This window comes from Cyprinodon tularosa, unplaced genomic scaffold, assembly GCF_016077235.1.
Source record: "Cyprinodon tularosa strain WSP-4 unplaced genomic scaffold, ASM1607723v1 ctg756, whole genome shotgun sequence".
In the NCBI taxonomy this organism is placed as follows: domain Eukaryota; kingdom Metazoa; phylum Chordata; class Actinopteri; order Cyprinodontiformes; family Cyprinodontidae; genus Cyprinodon; species Cyprinodon tularosa.
In genome coordinates this window covers 55,480-75,000 of record NW_024039514.1, presented here as the reverse complement: position 1 = coordinate 75,000, position 19,521 = coordinate 55,480, and the positions used below count along the sequence as shown (strand labels likewise).

At 42.3% G+C, this 19,521-nt stretch overlaps 2 protein-coding genes across 2 annotated transcripts in view; both read right to left on the bottom strand.

The window, feature by feature from the left end:
- has3 (hyaluronan synthase 3) overlaps positions 1-3,655 on the bottom strand; it is a 26,538-nt gene extending 22,883 nt beyond the window's left edge. Inside the window, exon 1 of the mRNA XM_038270222.1 lies at positions 2,924-3,655. The gene's annotated coding sequence lies outside the window, so the exon portion shown is untranslated. The remainder of the gene's footprint in view (positions 1-2,923) is intronic.
- Positions 3,656-15,964: 12,309 nt separating this feature from the next.
- The window catches only part of tango6 (transport and golgi organization 6 homolog (Drosophila)), a 58,579-nt gene continuing 55,022 nt past the window's right edge, over positions 15,965-19,521 (bottom strand). The window contains exons 17-18 of the mRNA XM_038270227.1: positions 19,072-19,185; positions 15,965-16,504 (exon numbers count right to left, since the gene is read on the bottom strand). Of these exons, the coding sequence (XP_038126155.1) occupies positions 16,328-16,504; positions 19,072-19,185 (291 nt within the window). The 3' untranslated portion in view covers positions 15,965-16,327. The remainder of the gene's footprint in view (positions 16,505-19,071; positions 19,186-19,521) is intronic.

Genomic DNA, 19,521 nt, shown 5'->3' with positions numbered 1-19,521 from the left:
ATTCATTCATTCATTCATTCATTCATTCATTCATTCATTCATTCATTCATTCATCCATCCATCCATCCATCCATCCATCCATCCATCCATAGTTAATTCATCCATCCATCCATCCATCCATCCATCCATCCATCCATTCATTCATTCATTCATTCATTCATTCATTCATTCATTCATTCATTCATTCATCCATCCATCCATAGTTAATTCATCCATTCATTCATTCATTCATTCATTCATTCATTCATTCATCCATCCATCCATCCATAGTTAATTCATCCATCCATCCATAATGAATTAATCCATCCATCCATCCATCCATCCAACCATCCATAATGAATTAATCCATCCATCCATCCATCCATCCAACCATCCATAATGAATTAATCCATCCATCCATCCATCCATCCATCCATCCATCCATCCATCCATCCATCCATCCATCCATAGTTAATTCATCCATCCATCCATAATGAATTAATCCATCCATCCATCCATCCATCCATCCATCCATCCATCCATCCATCCATCCATCCATCCATAGTTAATTCATCCAACCATCCATAATGAATTAATCCATCCATCCATCCATCCATCCATCCATCCATCCATCCATCCATCCATAGTTAATTCATCCATCCATCCATAATGAATTAATCCATCCATCCATCCATCCATCTATAAAATCTTTGAGAAACAGAATATATAAAAACTCCAACAGTAGAAACAGACAGAGCACCACCTTTAAATGTCAGTGTAGGATCTGTTGCATGTTTTTTTGCATCTGTGTGTCGGAGTATGATCATTTTCATGTATAAAACTTTAGAAGTTCAGAGGCAGAAGTTTGTTCTTCTCTGGATGCTCACAGACAGAGGTTGTGATGAGGCATTAAGTTAAAAAAGCTTATTACAGTTTTTCTTAGTCGCTCTGGTAAATATCTCACAACACCATCATAATTTTCACAACAGTTAAACAGCTTTCTGAAAAATGAATTCAAAACCAGGCTGATACCAGTGAAAGGGTGTCACTTGATCCAAATGGATGGCTCCTTCCTCAGAAACGAGTCTATGTGTCATCAGGATAGAAGATTGTTTATGAACAATACAGTCAAACATCTTTTTCATGTTTTTTGGTATTCAAAGTTCCTCTGTAAATGTTTTCCAATGCAAAAAAGTCAGATCGTGGTGCAACACCTGGAAGGCAGCATCACAAACTATTCCCAGATTCATGAAAACTACAGTAAAGTTACACATTATTTAGTGCAACTGAGACAGGACACTAAATATTTAAGTTCTAGTGCATCTGCTCCTTGCATTTTTGTTTTTGTCACAGCATTGACCAAAATACAACCTTATTTACAACAACACAAACCTCCTCTGGATAGAGACAACTGTAAACAACATCACAGAACGTATTAGAAATGAACCCACAACATACAGTATGTGTTCTGTAAACCATTCATGCTCATCCAGATGTTCCTCTTTGTCAGGTCTCAGTTAATTTCATCTTCATCACAACCAATATCCTGAAAGCTTCTCCTTAAAAATCAGGAAGCTGTTGTGATGTCATCACAATACCTTTTAGGTATTTGGATGCAGGTCAAATGCCTTCCACCTCCAGAGGCGAACTCCTCTACTGGATCCAGGAATGATGAGCAGGAAGGAGATGTTCCACCAGCATCTGATCCCCAAACCTCATCAGAGGCCAGAACTTACATTATCGCAAACAACAATGTGCAGCGCTGTTAATTCAATTCAATTCAGTTTATTTATATAGCTCCAATTCACAACACCTCATCTCAATACAATTTAACCAGATCATACAGTCAAATTGATTCAAAGTTTTCTATCTAAGGAAAACCAGTTGATTGCATCGACTCGTTGACTCGAAAGCAATCCCTCACACTAAGCATGCTTGCAGCGACAGTGGAGAGGAAAAACTCCAGTTTCCCCTTGTTAATCTTCTACATTCCTCTAGGTAGTGACTCGAGCAATAAAATGAGGAAGATAGAATAAAAATTCAGCATAGAGAATTATTGTAAACTCTGCTAAAGTAAACTCTGATAAGACAAAGCTAATGATAATGGAACTAATGCAACTGAAAGCATTTTTATTTCATTGGAAGGTCTGAAGAAACTATGAAGTCCACAGAAGAGTAATTGTTGTAAAGATGAACCAACTGCTGTGAAAATTTTCATATTAATGTGAGAAATCAACCAAAGTCCTTGAGGAAAACTGCAAAGCACATTTTAATTCAGGAGCAGAGAAATTGAGGACTTTCTGAATATATAAAAAGAATAGCTGAAAAAAAACAGGCCTTACTTCTGGAGCTACAAAGAACTACCAGAACCTAAACGGACCTTCAGCTAAACCCTCCAAGGAGTTCTGGAACAAATAAACTATTCACCTCTTGGAGTAATATCACATTTTTTCCATTAGAATCTAAATTAGGGAACATATGTTCTGCACAAGCCATCCGACAAAAGGCAGAACATTTGGTGTACTGGGTCATCACCAGGAAACCCAAACAGGCGGGTGTTTTTTCTCTGGAACATTTCAACGATTAATACCAGTCGATGTTGGAGGACAGCAGCTCAGACAGAGTGGAGGTGATACTGACACCTGGGCTCGGTAGGATTGTATACCAGGATATTTGGACCACAGAACCAAACAGAACAAAATCTCCTTTCTGCATCCCTCTGTAGACACGAGCCTCCCAGACTTGAACAGGGTCCTGCACTGTGGCTGAGCTACTTATCCTCCAACTTTCCACCCGGTTTATATCTCTGAATATGTCCATTCATTCAGCCTCAGCATCGACCCAGCAGACATCAACCCTCCTCTGTTTTCATCCTGGTTTTCTAATCTCATTTTTATTCCTTTTAATTAAGCTCACCTCTCTGTCTCATTAAAGACACACTTACCTTCCTGATCCAGTGAACCCTCTGTATTTGTCTCCCCCCCAGATCTCCGTCCTTCCAGCCGGGACGTCCAGCCTTCTCCTCTCCTCAGCACAGTGCTCTCCTTGTTCTGCCTCCTCCCTCCTTCAGCTCACACTAAATCCTTATTCCAGCTTGCTCACTTAATTCAGGAGATCCCACATCCAAAAATACAGCTGGCAGCTCACACCACCACCCTCCTCCCTGCCTGGGGAGCCAGCCTCCTCCTCCCCCTCTATCTCTCAGGACGGGTCTCGTCATGGGGCATGAAGCCCCTCCACCCCCCGAGCTGGGATTGATCGAGCTGTTCAGCCGCTGCAGTCCTTCTCTCTGCAGTTTTTGGGCTGCAGTTAGTCCAGACTCTGTTCCTGTCCATCCTGGCTCCTGATCCCGGCCATTAGCCCTGAAGGTGAGGTCTGAGGGTAAAAGCGGTGGACACAGTCCTGCAGCCGTCCTTCAGATCTTCTGCTTTGCTGCAGAACCTGCTTCTTACTGCATCCCCGGTTCGGAACCTAAATCCTTGTCCTCCTCTCTCCTCCTCTGACGCTCCATCTCCTCTGGCCCACTGCTGCTGACACACCCCCTCCTTTTCAAAGGACACCCCAACCTGCTTACTCTCTCTCTGCAATGCAGCCAGGGTCCTGAAGCAACTCTGGGCCCCTCTCCTTTCCACCTTTCTGGCTGACTCAAAGCATCCTTTATGGCTTTATTTATCTTCCCCCTCCCTCTCCTCCTCTCAGGCCGAGCTGCTGACGTCCTGCAGGTTGGAGAGTCTGCAGCGACTCTGAGAATCGATGCCGTGCTAACTACTCAATTACATTTCATTCATGTCCAAAAACAGACTGCAGTGAAACACATAGGTTGATCTCAGTAATGAGGCTCTTCTCTGTCTTTCCCATGAAAAACCATTTAACCACATCAGTGGATCAGTTCAGCAGTTTGGTTGTAAGACAGCTTTCCTATAAAATTACTATTCTTAGTGTTTAAAAAAATGGTTGCTGTCAACATAAAAGGCAAACAGAGACTGGTTTATTTATAAGTCACATTTCAGTAAGAAGACGGTGTGTTGTGCATGAACCAAACATACAATACAGAGAAAAATACTTTGCAGTGGCTTGAAACAGGCAGGGAAGGAAAAGGTGGAAGACGTACACTATATTGCCAAAAGTATTTGCTCACCTGCCTTGACTCACATATGAGCTTAAGTGACATCCCGTTCCTAATCCATAGGGTTCAATATGACGTCGGTCCACCCTTTGCAGCTAGAACAGCTTCAACTCTTCTGGGAAGGCTGTCCACAAGGTTTAGGAGTGTGTTTATGGGAATTTTTGACCATTCTTCCAGAAGCGCATTTGTGAGGTCGCACACTGATGTTGGACGAGAAGGCCTGGCTCTCAGTCTCCGCTCTAATTCATCCCAAAGGTGTTCTATCGGGTTGAGGTCAGGACTCTGTGCAGGCCAGTCAAGTTCATCCACACCAGACTCTGTCATCCATGTCTTTATGGACCTTGCTTTGTGCACTGGTGCACAGTCATGTTGGAAGAGGAAGGGGCCAGCTCCAAACTGTTCCCACAAAGTTGGGAGCATGGAATTGTCCAAAATGTCTTGGTATGCTGAAGCATTCAGAGTTCCTTTCACTGGAACTAAGGGGCCAAGCCCAGCTCCTGAAAAACAACCCCACACCATAATCCCCCCTCCACCAAACTTTACACTTGGCACAATGCAGTCAGACAAGTACCGTTCTCCTGGCAACCGCCAAACCCAGACCCGTCCATCAGATTGCCAGATGGAGAAGCGCGATTCGTCACTCCAGAGAACGCGTCTCCACTGCTCTAGAGTCCAGTGGCGGCGTGCTTTACACCACCGCATCCGACGCTTTGCATTGCACTTGGTGATGTATGGCTTGGATGCAGCTGCTCGACCATGGAAACCCATTCCATGAAGCTCTCTGCGCACTGTTCTTGAGCTAATCTGAAGGCCACATGAAGTTTGGAGGTCTGTAGTGATTGACTCTGCAGAAAGTTGGCGACCTCTTCGCACTATGCGCGTCAGCATCCGCTGACCCCGCTCCGTCAGTTTACGTGGCCTACCACTTCGTGGCTGAGTTGCTGTCGTTCCCAAACACTTCCATTTTCTTATAATACAGCTGACAGTTGACTGTGGAATATTTAGGAGCGAGGAAATTTCACGACTGGATTTGTTGCACAGGTGGCATCCTATCACAGTTCCACGCTGGAATTCACTGAGCTCCTGAGAGCGACCCATTCTTTCACAAATGTTTGTAAAAACAGTCTGCATGCCTAGGTGCTTGAATTTATACACCTGTGGCCATGGAGGTGATTGGAACACCTGATTCCAATAATTTGGATGGGTGAGCAAATACTTTTGGCAATATAGTGTATTAACCACTGATGTTTCATTCAACAGTTTAAACAGAACAGTCAAAAGTATTTAGTGGAGCAGAAGAACTAAACGCTGCTTCTCTGTGTTTGGTTCTGGATCTGATCCAGTAGATTTTTTAATTAATGAAGATTTGATATAGGTCTATAATTGACAGAGTCATCTGGGTCAAGAGTTTCTTAACTAAAGTTTAAACCTTAAAAGCCTGATGTATATATCCCTGTAACAGGGAGAGATTAACCTATATTAAGGTTTAATATAGGTTACTTTGAGTGAACAACTTTGACAGGAAGAAATTAATTACATTCAAACTTGAGGAGGAAATCTGAGGTAACACTTCCTTAAATAACCAGGTCAGAACTGGATAACATACTAACATCTAACAAAAAAGTTTTAGGCTTAGATGAAGCTAAGTCAGATAGGAACTCTGAAAAATCATCTGAGTAAGGACCTGGTGGACGATACAAAGTAACAAAACAAGAGGTTTTTCTGCTTTGTAGTTTGGATGAGGCAATCTGAGGGTTAAATGTTCAAAAGAGTTGTAATTATTGACTAACTTTGGAGTAATCAATAAGTCAGACTTAAAGATTGTTGCTACTCCTCCTCCTCGCCAGAATTTCTGGATAGGTGGAAATTTAAATAACTATAGGGCGTTGCCTCATTTACCTCAGAGCAAATGCATTGTGCTTGTTGGCAATTGTTCACTATTTGATTAGGTGAAATTTGATTGATTTGAACGTTACCAAAGACCACTCTCAAACATCTGTCTGCTGACCTGATAGACATTCCCTCATACTCTTCGTCAACGACTCATTTGAACCCCCTTTATTTTTACTGACTCTTTCATGAATTCTGTGTTTATTCCAGTAGCTTGTGGTATTTGTATAGTTTATTAAACATAATAATACCACACTCTTAAGCCTCCCCGGCAAGGTCTATTCGGGGGTGCTGGAGAGGAGGGTCCGTCGGATAGTCGAACCTCGGATTCAGGAAGAGCAGTGTGGTTTCCGTCCTGGTCGTGGAACGCTGGACCAGCTCTACACCCTCAGCAGGGTCCTGGAGGGTGCATGGGAGTTCGCCCAACCAGTCTACATGTGCTTTGTGGACTTGGAGAAGGCGTTCGACCGTGTCCCTCGGGGGGCCCTGTGGGGGGTTCTCCAGGAGTACGGGGTGCCGGGCCCTTTGATACGGGCTGTCAGGTCCGGTGTCAGAGTCTGGTCCGCATTGCCAGCAGTAAGTCGGGCTCGTTTCCGGTGAGATTTGGACTCCGCCAGGGCTGCCCTTTGTCACCGATTCTGTTCATTACCTTCATGGACAGAATTTCTAGGCGCAGCCAAGGTGTTGAGGGGATCCGTTTTGGTGGCCTTAGGATTGCGTCTCTGCTTTTTGCAGATGATGTGGTCCTATTGGCTTCATCAGGTCGTGATCTGCAGCTCTCGCTGGATCGGTTCGCAGCCGAGTGTGAAGCGGCTGGGATGGGGATCAGTGCCTCCAAATCCAAGGCCATGGTCTTGAGCCGGAAAAGGGTAGAGTGCCTTCCCCGGGTCAGGGGGGGTGTCCTGCCCCAAGTGGAGGAGTTTAAGTATCTTGGGATCTTCACGAATGAGGGAAGAAGGGAGCGGGAGATCGACAGGCGGATTGGTGCAGCATCTGCCATGAAGCAGGCGCTGTACCGGTCCGTCGTGGTGAAGAGAGAGCTGAGTCAAAAAGCGAATCTCTCGATTTACCGGTCGATCTACGTTCCTACCCTCATCTATGGTCATGAACTTTGGGTCATGACCGAAAGAATGAGATCGCGGAGATACGAGTGGCCGAAATGGGTTTCCTCCGTAGGGTGGCGGGGCTCTCCCTTAGAGATAGGGTGAGAAGCTCGGTCATCCGGGAGGGACTCGGAGTAGAGCCGCTGCTCCTCCACGTCGAGAGGAGCCAGTTGAGGTGGCTCGGGCATCTGGTTAGGATGCCTCCTGGACGCCTCCGTGGTGAGGTGTTCCGGGCACGTCCCACCGGGGGGAGGCCCCAGGGATTGACCCAGGACACACTGGAGAGACTATGTTTCTCGGCTGGCCTGGGAACGCCTTGGGGTTCCTCCTGAGGGGCTAGAAGAAGTGGCTGGGGAGAGGGAAGTCTGGGCCTCCCTTCTTAGGCTGCTGCCCCCGCGACCCGACCCCGGATAAGCGGAGGAAGATGGATGGATGGAATACTGCGATAGGGATTATTAGGTTTAATATAGATTACTTTTAGTGAACAACTTGAATAGACAGAGACCCGTATTTCCCATGTGGTTAATGATTAAAAACTCTGCTTGAAATGTAAAAGCTATTTATAATATAGATTTTTAGGTTTTTGGTCTCGTTGTCGACAGCGTTTTTATTTGATCCTGTCTCGGTCTCTGTTTATTTTAACAGACCGCTTGAGACCATTGCTCCATATCTTACAAATAAAATTCAAAAAGGAAGTTTCTCAAAATAATAATAAATAAAAACTTAAAATCATTGGTAGTATAATGATCCCCCAGTTGCAGCTGCCATCTCCCTGAGTGTAGGGAAGTGTGAAAGGACAGGAGGAATGCAGCTTAATAATAGAATAAAAAAAATTGATAACAAAAAATATCTAACTGATATGTCAGCTTTTTCATGCAGTTCATTTAACAGTAGAAATCCAAAAGATACCAGGATTTACATCAAGCTGTGATCCGCTGACTAATTAATCTCTTTTTTCATGTAAAACCACGGACAATCCACCTTCAGAGATAAATCTAAGCTCAAGGCTCTCTGCTGATGACTGTGTTACCTGGGATCATTTAAAAAGTCATATGTGTAATTAAATATAGGGCTGAAACAAAATAATTGGATTGATCGTTAGTAACTGATTATTGAAATAATCTGGAACTAATTAAGTAGTCCGTTGATTGTTAAATGGAGTATAGAGAATGTACAATATTCTTTTAGCTGAAAGAGCAACCTACTTAGAGCAGTAATTATATCAAAATTGTCAAAAAAATATATGAACATTTTTGTTTAGATTAAAAAAAAAAGTTTTTTTGCCTGTCAATATGCTCTATCCAGAACTCCTCAAGTGGAAAAGTTTTAATTTCAGTTTAATTTAAAAAATAAAATCTTCTTTAAGGAACTTTTGGCAATCCGATTATTAATCGATTCATCGAAAAAATTATCGGTTACCAAAACAATTGTAGTTGCAGCCCTAATTCAATGTAACTACGTAATCAGAGTCGTCAAATCTGTTACTGGAATAATTTCAAACAGCCGTGTCGCAAACAGACTGATCAGCTGAAAACTGATCTGTAAGATAAATACCTTTATTACTTTGAAACGTTTCAACACCTTTGATTTATCTCTGAACATATTGACGCACAGCATTTATTCACCAGCAGTGCATTTTCCACCGCAGTAAAGTTAATTTCCAGTTGGACATTCAAGCTCTGAGGAGTCAGCAGCATCTACCTCACAGCTGATCTGTTGAGTGACTCTGATTTTGAAGTAAACCACGGAGAACAAAGAACAACAATTCTAGAACAGATGTTGGAAAGGTAGGTGGAATCAGAAAAAGACACAAACACAGAAAAAAACTTTGCGGCGGAGGCAACAGATGCAAAATCAAAAAGACGCAATTAGAATGTTTGTCATGAACCTCAGCAAAGAGGTGCAGGAGTTCATTTTTAATGAATGAATCAGAATCTACCAATTCGTCTTGCCCAGGCAAGCTACCTCTTTTAGTAAAAGGAGGATTCTTATGGAGAACTGATGGAGAGGTGGAGCGGTGACCTAATTATATACATTGTATGAAATATTATTATATCAGGCTGGTCCTATAGTCACATTATTACAAATGGAGTCATGTAACTAAAGTAATTACTCCCTGGGATTATTAAAGTGTTGTGAATGAAACGGTGTCCAGCTTGAAAGAGCTCCTGTGTGTCGCTTAATGTGTGCATTGATGACTGAAAGACATCTTCTGCCTACATTCATCTGTTTACTACAGTGTGTTGAATTCATGTTAATGTGGATTTAAAGACATTTCAATTAATGGAAAAAATTGCAGGGAGGAATATAAAAATAAAGTCTAATAAACCAAAACTTTTGTGACCCCCATGCAGTACCTCCGTGCACCCCTAGGCGTGGCGGACCCCCTGTTGAAGACCTCCGATGTAGAGTCTTTTGTTTCAGCTTTGGCTGTTGTTGAAGTGCTTTATAAATAAAGTTGATGATGAGGATTACACAAAATTGCAATTTAGAGCAAGAAGCTGATTAAAAAATGGAGTTCTTACTCAACTCCTTCTCCTCTGTCAGAACACCCTCTGTAAATGAATTACCTTTTATGAATGTAATCCATTTGATTAAATACCTTGGCACCTATTTATCTAGTATACAAATGTGACTCAGAAAAGATTTTAAGCATGTTATAATTTATAGGATTTCTCTGTGACATGAACTATTATTATAAAATCTATGCAGTCTTTTCTACATTAAGCCCCAGGTTCTTTCCTGGTACAGGCTAATATTTAAAACTGGAAGGGTACGTAATGGTAGAGTAAGAACTTAAAATGTTCCCTTTCCCACTTTATCCCTGCTCTAAAATGCTATCTGCAATCTGTCGCAGTACAGATGGATAACAACGAAGTGGACAACCTCCTACAGCATGAAGCAATATTAATGCAATTATCCTTTTTTAGAGCACACTCAATTCTTAATACAGGGCCTATAATTTCTATCTATGATTTAACTGATTGTTTACATCAGTTACTTTAGAGATTTCAGGTCTGTGGCATTCAGGTCCTCTCCTCTGTGTGAAACCTTTCTCCTTTTATAGACTCAAAGATCCCCTGAGCCAAAATAGCTGCACACTGCCTCATGATGAAAACATCTGCAGACTTTCTGCAAAGCTGGAGTCTCCAACTGTCCCGATGGCATGAAAAGTTCCTGCTGAGACACAAGAAAGACTTTTGCCCATTTGTGCAAATGAAGCGATGCTGCTCAGTATTTTTCTTTTAAAACATCTCAGAGCAGGCTTTTGGAAATAGATGAAAATAGGCGGGTTCCCGCTCCAGGGGAGATCTCTGAGACCGCAAACAACTCAACTCGTTGTTGGGTTTGACTGTTGTATATTCATATGGAGACAGACGAGGGGGTCAGCCCTTATACCCTGTTAGCCTTTCCCTAAACAAACGACAACAAAAGAAGGAATTCCTCTCTGTCAGACTCTAGACCAGACTCTAGACACACACATAGGCTCTTTACACAAAGCACTGCAGCCTTTGTTGAAGATTTCGGCCCAGATCTTTTTACCATGAAGTCCAGACTGCTGCTTCTAAACGTCATCTAAGAGATAATGTGAAAGCAAAGACACCATTAGTTTTAGATACATCAGTGTTTTCCCTATTCATGGAATCAATCCACAAGTCCTAAAATTTATGGTTTTTAAAAATCTTTTTGCCTTATAATTCCCTTCTGTTATATTTTAGTTTGCTTACAAATCTTGAAATGACCTGGTCACAGGTCCGTTTAACTTTAAAATCATAGATTTATACAGAAAATATATTCACCCTTGTTTGCTGAATCGTTCTCTATGTTAACTTTTATCTCATTTACGTTACTCTTTAGAAACTGTGCCGAGAACGGTCCGAGGACAGTAACCGAGATAACTGTTGAGTGTAAATGGAACACAACCGAACTGGACCGTGCCAAACCGTGCTACACTACTACTAGTTCAACAGTAGGTCTCAGCGTGGTTCATCTGTGGCTCGATTCTCTAAAACCAAAGAGCGCATAAGCAGACCGCTTCATCTCCTATTTACAGTCAGCTGACTCATTTTGCGGGTTTTCCAGCTTTGCAATTCACAGATCTCGTCACCTGTTCACAACATGAACTTCTTCTCAGCTTATTAAACATAAATGGCATCAAAAGAGCGCGGTGCGACCTGGGATGATGCAGAGGGAAGGATGCCTTCTTTGCCTGACGTTACGCAAGCAATGAAATGCCACAAATTTAAACAAACATAAGTTCCTGAATGTTTTTGTTTGTGTAATTCCCACCTTGAGTGCTGTAATATCATGGACCCCCAATAGGAGGCGAGGAACTGTGCTAGCCTGATGTGAAAGCTTGGTCCTAACTCCGCACAGATCGGGTTCAGAGGGCTAGTGTAAATGGGTCATATGATTTTAACCTGGAGAGAAAAAAGCAGTTGGAAAGTTTTTTTGATATGGAGAAATGACCAAGTGTTAGGTGCTCAGAGCCTGGGAGAAGATGTCCTTCCTGCGACGAGTTGCTCTGCATAAGCAGGTAGATCCAGGCCCTGAACATCTTTCCCCCCAAGAGGAGCCTGGAGAATGAGCCTGAAGCCCTAAAAAAGCTGAGTCCAGAATGATAATTGGCTGATATGAAGGCGTGGAGCAGCTCTGATAGGCTGGAGCAGAGAATGATGAGGGGACTGGTGCCGAGTAAGAACCTTCCAGTTTAAATTTTCTAATTTACCCATTTTATTACCCAGCCACACTTTAAATATAACCTGTCAGAAAACACGAAGTAGGTTAAAATATGTTGGAAAAACAACACCTGGATCTAAAGCAACTAAAACAGACGATAAACAGCGGTATTTCATTTAGATCATTCTGGGAAGAATTCAATCTCTCTGGGTGAAGAAATTTGAGTATCCCACTAACAGCTATTTTTGAGACCCTGGGATGCCATCCAGCTACGATGATGAACTTTTTCAGGAGCGCTCACACTACCAGAAAGACAGAAATTATGGCACGAAGAAATAGTTTATTGTGGTAATTTATAGGAACTTTTAAAAACAGGGTATGTGTGGAAAATTCAGGGCTATCAACTCTCAGCCATTGGGCGTGAGACTCACGCATCTCAGTGTCTTCACAGGCTCACGCTCCGTATCTCCAATTTTTTGCTAAAAAATGAGTAAAAGTCAACCCCATTATATATATATATATATATATATAGATATATATATATATCTATATATATATATATCTATATATATAGATATATATATATATATATACACTCACCGGCCACTTTATTAGGTACCCCATGCTAGTAACGGGTTAGTCCCCTTTTGCCTTCAGAACTGCCTCAATTCTTCGTGGCATAGATTCAACATGGTGCTGGAAGCATTCCTCAGGGAGTTTGGTCCATATCGACATGATGGCATCACACAGTTGCCGCAGATTTGTCGGCTGCACATCCATGATGCGAATCTCCCGTTCCACCACATCCCAAAGATGCTCTATTGGATTGAGATCTGGTGACTGTGGAGGCCATTTGAGTACAGTGAACTCATTGTCATGTTCAAGAAACCAGTCTGAGATGATTCCAGCTTTATGACATGGCGCATTATCCTGCTGAAAGTAGCCATCAGAAGTTGGGTACATTGTGGTCATAAAGGGATGGACATGATCAGCAACAATACTCAGGTAGGCTGTGGCGTTGCAACGATGCTCAATTGGTACCAAGGGGCCCAAAGAGTGCCAAGAAAATATTCCCCACACCAAGACACCACCACCACCAGCCTGAACCGTTGATACAAGGCAGGATGGGTCCATGCTTTCATGTTGTAGACGCCAAATTCTGACCCTACCATCCGAATGTCGCAGCAGAAATCGAGACTCATCAGACCAGGCAACGTTTTCCCAATCTTCTATTGTCCAATTTCGATGAGCTTGTGCAAATTGTAGCCTCAGTTTCCTGTTCTTAGCTGAAAGGAGTGGCACCCGGTGTGGTCTTCTGCTGCTGTAGCCCATCTGCCTCAAAGTTCGACGTATTGTGCGTTCAGAGATGCTCTTCTGCCCACCTTGGTTGTAACGGGTGGTTATTTGAGTCACTGTTGTCCTTCTATCAGCTCGAACCAGTCTGGCCTCCTCTGACCTCTGGCATCAACAAGGCATTTCCGCCCACAGAACTGCCGCTCACTGGATGTTTTTTCTTTTTCGGACCGTTCTCTGTAAACCCTAGAGATGGTTGTGCGTGAAAATCCCAGTAGATCAGCAGTTTCTGAAATACTCAGACCAGCCCTTCTGGCACCAACAATCATGCCATGTTCAGAGTCACTCAAATCACCTTTCTTCCCCATACTGATGCTCGGTTTGAACTGCAGGAGATTGTCTTGACCATGTCTACATGCCTAAATGCATTGAGTTGCCGCCATGTGATTGGCTGCTTAGAAATTAAGTGTTAACGAGCAGTTGGACAGGTGTACCTAATAAAGTGGCCGGTGAGTGTATATATAAATACAGTGGGGCAAAAAAGTATTTAGTCAGCCAACAATAGTGCAAGTTCTCACACTTAAAAAGATGAGAGAGGCCGGTAATTTTCATCATAGATATACCTCAACTGTGAGAGACAAAATGAGAAAAAAAAAATCCAGAAAATAACATTGTCTGATTTTTAAAGAATTTATTTGCAATATATGGTGGAAAATAAGTATTAGGTCAATAACAAAAGTTCATCTCAATACTTTGTTATATACCCTTTGTTGCCAATGACAGAGATCAAACGTTTTCTGTAAGTCTTCACAAGGTTTTCATACACTGTTGCTGGTATTTTGGCCCATTCCTCCATGCAGATCTCCTCTAGAGCAGTGATGTTCTGGGGCTGTCGCTGGGCAACACGGACTTTCAACTCCCTCCAAAGATTTTCTATGGGGTTGAGATCTGGAGACTGGCTAGGCCACTCCAGGACCTTGAAATGCTTCTTATGAGGCCACTCCTTCGTTACCCGGGCGGTGTGTTTGGGATCATTGTCATGCTGAAAGACCCAGCCACGTTTCATCTTCAATGCCCTTGCTGATGGAAGGAGGTTTTCACTCAAAATTTGACAATACATGGCCCCATTCATTCTTTCCTTCACACGGATCAGTCGTCCTGGTCCCTTAGCAGAAAAACAGCCCCAAAGCATGATGTTTCCACCCCCATGCTTCACTGTAGGTATGGTGTTCTTTGGATGCAACTCAGCATTCTCTCTCCTCCAAACACGACGAGTAGAGTTTTTACCAAAAAGTTCTATTTTGGTTTCATCTGACCATATGATATTCTCCCAGTCATCGTCTGGATCATCCAAATGCTCTCTAGCAAACTTGAGACGGGCCTTGACATGTACTGGCTTAAGCAGGGAGACACGTTTGGCACTGCAGGATTTGAGTCCCTGGCGGCGTAGTGTGTTACTGATGGTAGCCTTTGTTACTTTGGTCCCAGCTCTCTGCAGGTCATTCACTAGGTCCCCCCGTGTGGTTCTGGGATTTTTACTCACCGTTCTTGTGATCATTTTGACCCCACGGGGTGAGATCTTGCGTGGAGCCCCAGATCGAGGAAGATTATCAGTGGTCTTGTATGTTTTCCATTTTCTAATAATTGATCCCACAGTTGATTTCTTCACACCAAGCTGTTTACCTATTGCAGATTCAGACTTCCCAGCCTGGTGCAGGTCTATAATTTTGTTTCTGGTGTCCTTTGACAGCTCTCTAGTTTTGGCCATGGTGGAGTTTAGAGTGTGACTGTTTGAGGTTGTGGACAGGTGTCTTTTATACTGATAACGGGTTCAAACAGGTGCCATTAATGAAGGTAACGAGTGGAGGACAGAGGAGCCTCTTACAGAAGAAGTTACAGGTCTGTGACAGCCAGAAATCTTGCTTGTTTGTAACTGACCAAATACTTATTTTCCACCATATTTTGCAAATTAATTTTTTTTAAATCAGACAATGTGATTTTCTGGATTTTTATTTCTCATTTTGTCTCTCATAGTTGAGGTATATCTATGATGAAAATTACCGGCCTCTCTCATCTTTTTAAGTGGGAGAACTTGCACTATTGGTGGCTGACTAAATACTTTTTTGTCCCACTGTATACCATGGTGATAAAAATCTACTCCACATTTTCAACACAACCTTAGTGCTCAAACACGAGGACATGCCAGGTTCATACCCAGTCCTTATTTTTCTACCAGCCCACCTATTATCTGTGCTGACAGCAGCACCTGAGCCAGCTACCGATCATTACCAGAAATAAAACCGCGTGAACGCAACAAGTGCCAAATAGAAAACTGCAGGAGTAGAAGCCGTGTTTTAAACTGTTTCTGGGCAGTTAGAGCAACTTAAGAGATATCAGAGAAAAAAGAACTTAGTTCAGACGGAGATGAACAGCAGCAGAACCTAGCAGTCAAACCAGGAAGTGAACGAGATAAGGCTTACCAACTGCAAAACATCAAAAATCTGATTCTACCCACCAGTAGCTGTTTGACTGGTTTGTTGCACAGGGAGGACAAACTGCAGAGAAATATTACCATGAGTGGTGTGCATAGTCTAAGTGGTGAAGATGAGTGAACAACAAGTCCTTTTTTCCTCCTCCAGCAGAACTAACTGTATAAGTCGCAGTGAGTGAGCCCTTGTCCGATGTCTAATACTTCCACTGCTGACAAACACTAGTGGGTAATGGACCCACCGGAGTCGTGTCCCTGATGTTTATCAGCTCCTCTATAGTGAAAGAGCTCCAGAATAATGTCAGAAAATGGCATATATGACAAAAAACCAAACCTGGATGTACCGCCTCACTAAATAACAGCTTTTAAAAAAGTCTGTAATGAGGGAGATTTGCAAACAGCAGGTAACAGAGTCAGGTTGGTTTATTCAGGGGTTGTTTAAAAATGAATCAAAAATGAAAATAAACGGGAATATAGAGCATAGCAAAGTTTTATTCACACATAAAAAACAGCCAATCAAATTTTATTACCTAAAAGAGCATTTATCTCAACAACTGTTCAAAATGCTAAACCACGTTGGTTCAAAGTCTTTACATCATGGTTTAATCAGCTCAAAGTGGTTTGTTTTATAGCTCCAATATTATTATCATTTATTGGTACCAATTGACCCAGAGCTGCGTGCTGAAGGAGACCAGCCTCTTGTGCCGTCGCTTCTTTCTTGATGCTGAATATTTCTGCTTCCATTTGCTGGTTGTACTCCTCAAACCTTTATGGCAGGACGACAATCTTTTTCTCCAGCTTCTGCTCTGGGAAGATGAACCTCCTCATCACCTCGTCCAGCTCCTCCAGAGCCAGCTGGGCCTGGAGCACAGCCACCTCATCTGGGTCTGAATGAGCCACCCACTTCAGGGCCCGGTACAGGTCCAGGAGAACATCGCTGAGAACCTGCAGGAGGTGGAAAGATGGGTCACATCATAACCATGAAGAACATCTCCATGCTGTCACTAAAGAACACCTGCAGAAATCCTTTCTACCACCAGTAATCAATTCTCCTTCCTTCCTTCCTTCCTTCCTTACTTACTTAGAATATGACCAGAATTTTCCTTTAAGAGTGGGGGAACTTTGGAATTTTCTTTTTAGCTTTGTAGGTTGTTTTTTTTAACATCTTCACAGATGTCCAACAATTGTCTTGACTCATACATATCAGAACATTTAAAAATAAATGCATTAAAATAACTCGAAATTTCAGCAAAGGCTTTTTAAATAAAAATTAGAGATGAAATGTTGACAAATTGACCATTTGTAGGGATTTCTCTTCATCTCGGCCTTAGCTAAGGTGCCTTTAGATGGAGGAACCTCAAAGCCAGACAATTACAGACATTTAACTGTCGTCTATGACAGATTTTCCTTAGTTCCAAGTAAACACTTATTTTAACGTGTGTCAGGGGGTCCCAAGGGCCCCTCACTCTGACCATCATCAAACCTTTCAGCTGTGTGAAGAGCTGCAGGAGTCAAGTAGAGGCTGTTTTTAAGTTTCTGACCCCGGGGCAGGAGACTCAAAGGCAACACAAACACACCTGAGAGACCACCAGGTGCTAAATTACAAACTGCAAGGTTTTAGGAAATATCCATCAAGTGGAGGAGCTGCTTTATAATTCTACAGAACAAAAATCTTCTGTTTTACCTGCAAACATGAAGCATCAAATTAGGTCAGCAAGTCAAAGTTCAGTCAATGTAGTTTTTAAAGGTAAACTTGGTATTTTAATGTATTGGCAAAGATTGCAAGGGGAAGAAGGACTTTTTTTCTTCTGGAGAGCCTTTTAAAGGTATTTTTATATTCTATCATTGTTCCAAACTTTAGCTATGTATTTTTTTTGGGACAGAAAATAGTTTATAAATTATAAATTCAAAGAAAATTATTCCAATGATAAAAAGAGAAGTGGAATAAGACCCTAGAAAGTTTTTTTTTTTATTACCTCTTCCTTCTCCATTTTAGCAGTTGTGCTATATTTGGTATGTAAGTTTTCAAATTTTCTTCTATTTCAATTAAATTCAGTTTATTTCCATAGCACCACTTCACATAGACAATTTCACCACATCAAAGTTTTCTATCCAAGCAAAACCAGCTGATTGCATCGACTCATTAACTCTACAGCAATCCTACACACTAAGCATGCTTGTAGCGACAGTGGAGAGAAAAACTCCCTTTTAAAGGAAGAAACCTCCAGCAGAACCAGGCTCAGTTTTAGTGGCCATCTGCCGAGGCTGACTGGGGTTCAAGGAAACAGAAGCAGACATAGAAAAAGAAGCATAGATACAAAAGGTAACTGTCAACCAGCTCCACAGGCGGCCCCGGCTCTGGGCCAGCTCCCATGTCAGAGGATTAAAAAAAGAGCACATACAGTTAGTCACAGGAAGAGAAACAGGGCTACACTGAAAAACAGGTGTTGATGGCATCTATTATTATCAGGAAGTCCATAAACAGAAGTTAAAAGTCTTCAGCCGGGGAGTGGTTAGGGCATAGGGCTTTGAATCCAGAGGTTGTGAAGTAATTTCCCTCTGGGATTATTAGAGCATATAAAAAATAAAAAAAAAAAGTCTTCAGCTAACCAAAAATGGTGCAGCCAGAGTTCTTATGAAAATTAAAGAGAGATCATATCTCTCCTACCATATAACTAATCAAGCAACACTTACATTAGAGATATGATTGTTCCTTATGTTCCTAACAGAGCACTTTGCTCTCAATCGTGGTTCCTAGAATTCCTAAAAGTAGAATGGGAGGCAGATCTTCAAAGAACACACTCCGTCTTCTTTGAAGGCTAGGCCTAAAACTTTCCTTTTTGATAAAGCTTATATTTGGAGTGGGTCAGAATATCCAGAGCTATCTATATAGTTCTGCTGCTATAGGCTTAGACTGCTGGAGGACATAGGGACCCCTTTTTCATCATTCTGCTTCATTCTATCCCTATTCTCCCACTCTGCAGTTCAACATTTAACATTTAACATCATACTCTCTCTAATTTTCTATCATAGTAGCTTCATCTGGTCTGTTCCTGTTTGGCTGTGACTCCATCCTGGAGAGAAATATCAGCTGTGCTGCTGCCATCAACATTATAGATGTCAGAGCTTGGCCCGTTTCTCTACTAGACATAGCTACGGTTTCAGCTTCTACTGTGGCTAACTGGATGTTCTCTCTTTCATCCTTTTCATACAGATTTTTGGGTGTTAGGGTGTATGCACACTCTAAGTTTTTAGTTGATTCTATGCAGTGTTTTATAAAGACCTGTGAATAATGTGTTCCGAGATTCAGTCGATTCAACTAGATTTTATTCAGCAGCTTTAGAGAAAAGAAGGCATAACATAAGAACCCACCAAACATTTCTACTGTGGACAAGTTTGCAGTTGTAATATTGCACCAAAAGCTGTAAGATCTGCAGGAAACATTCTGCATGCATCTCTTTTAGTTATGCGGTTTGCTGTAAAATGTTTCTCCTACATCGCTGGTTTGTTACCTGGGTGGTTTTATCACTGAGGCCTCGGAGCAGCTGAGCAACAACGTGGACAGCGGCTCTCCTCACCTCGGCCTCCTTGTCTGTTTTTATCAGAGCGGTCAGACAGGAGCTAAGCTGCAAAAAAACAAAACAAAAGCAACATCAGGGCAGGTACAGGCATCAATGAAAAACAATGAAAGTGTTGAAAACTCCTGAGGAGGAAGTAGCTGCTAAGTGATAAAAAAAAAGAAACTAGGGCCGTTTCTCAATTCACAAGAACGCAAGTACGGACTCGAGTCCTCGCCAAGTAATTTCTTGAGAAGAATACAGGAAAATGCGGACTTTGGGGGGGTGGGAGTATGCAGCATAAATATGGTTATATGCGGTTAGCCTCGGAGGTCCACTGGCTGCCACGGTCCTCTCATCATCCCAACTTTTTTTTAAATTACGCACTAAATCAGTATAGGGCAA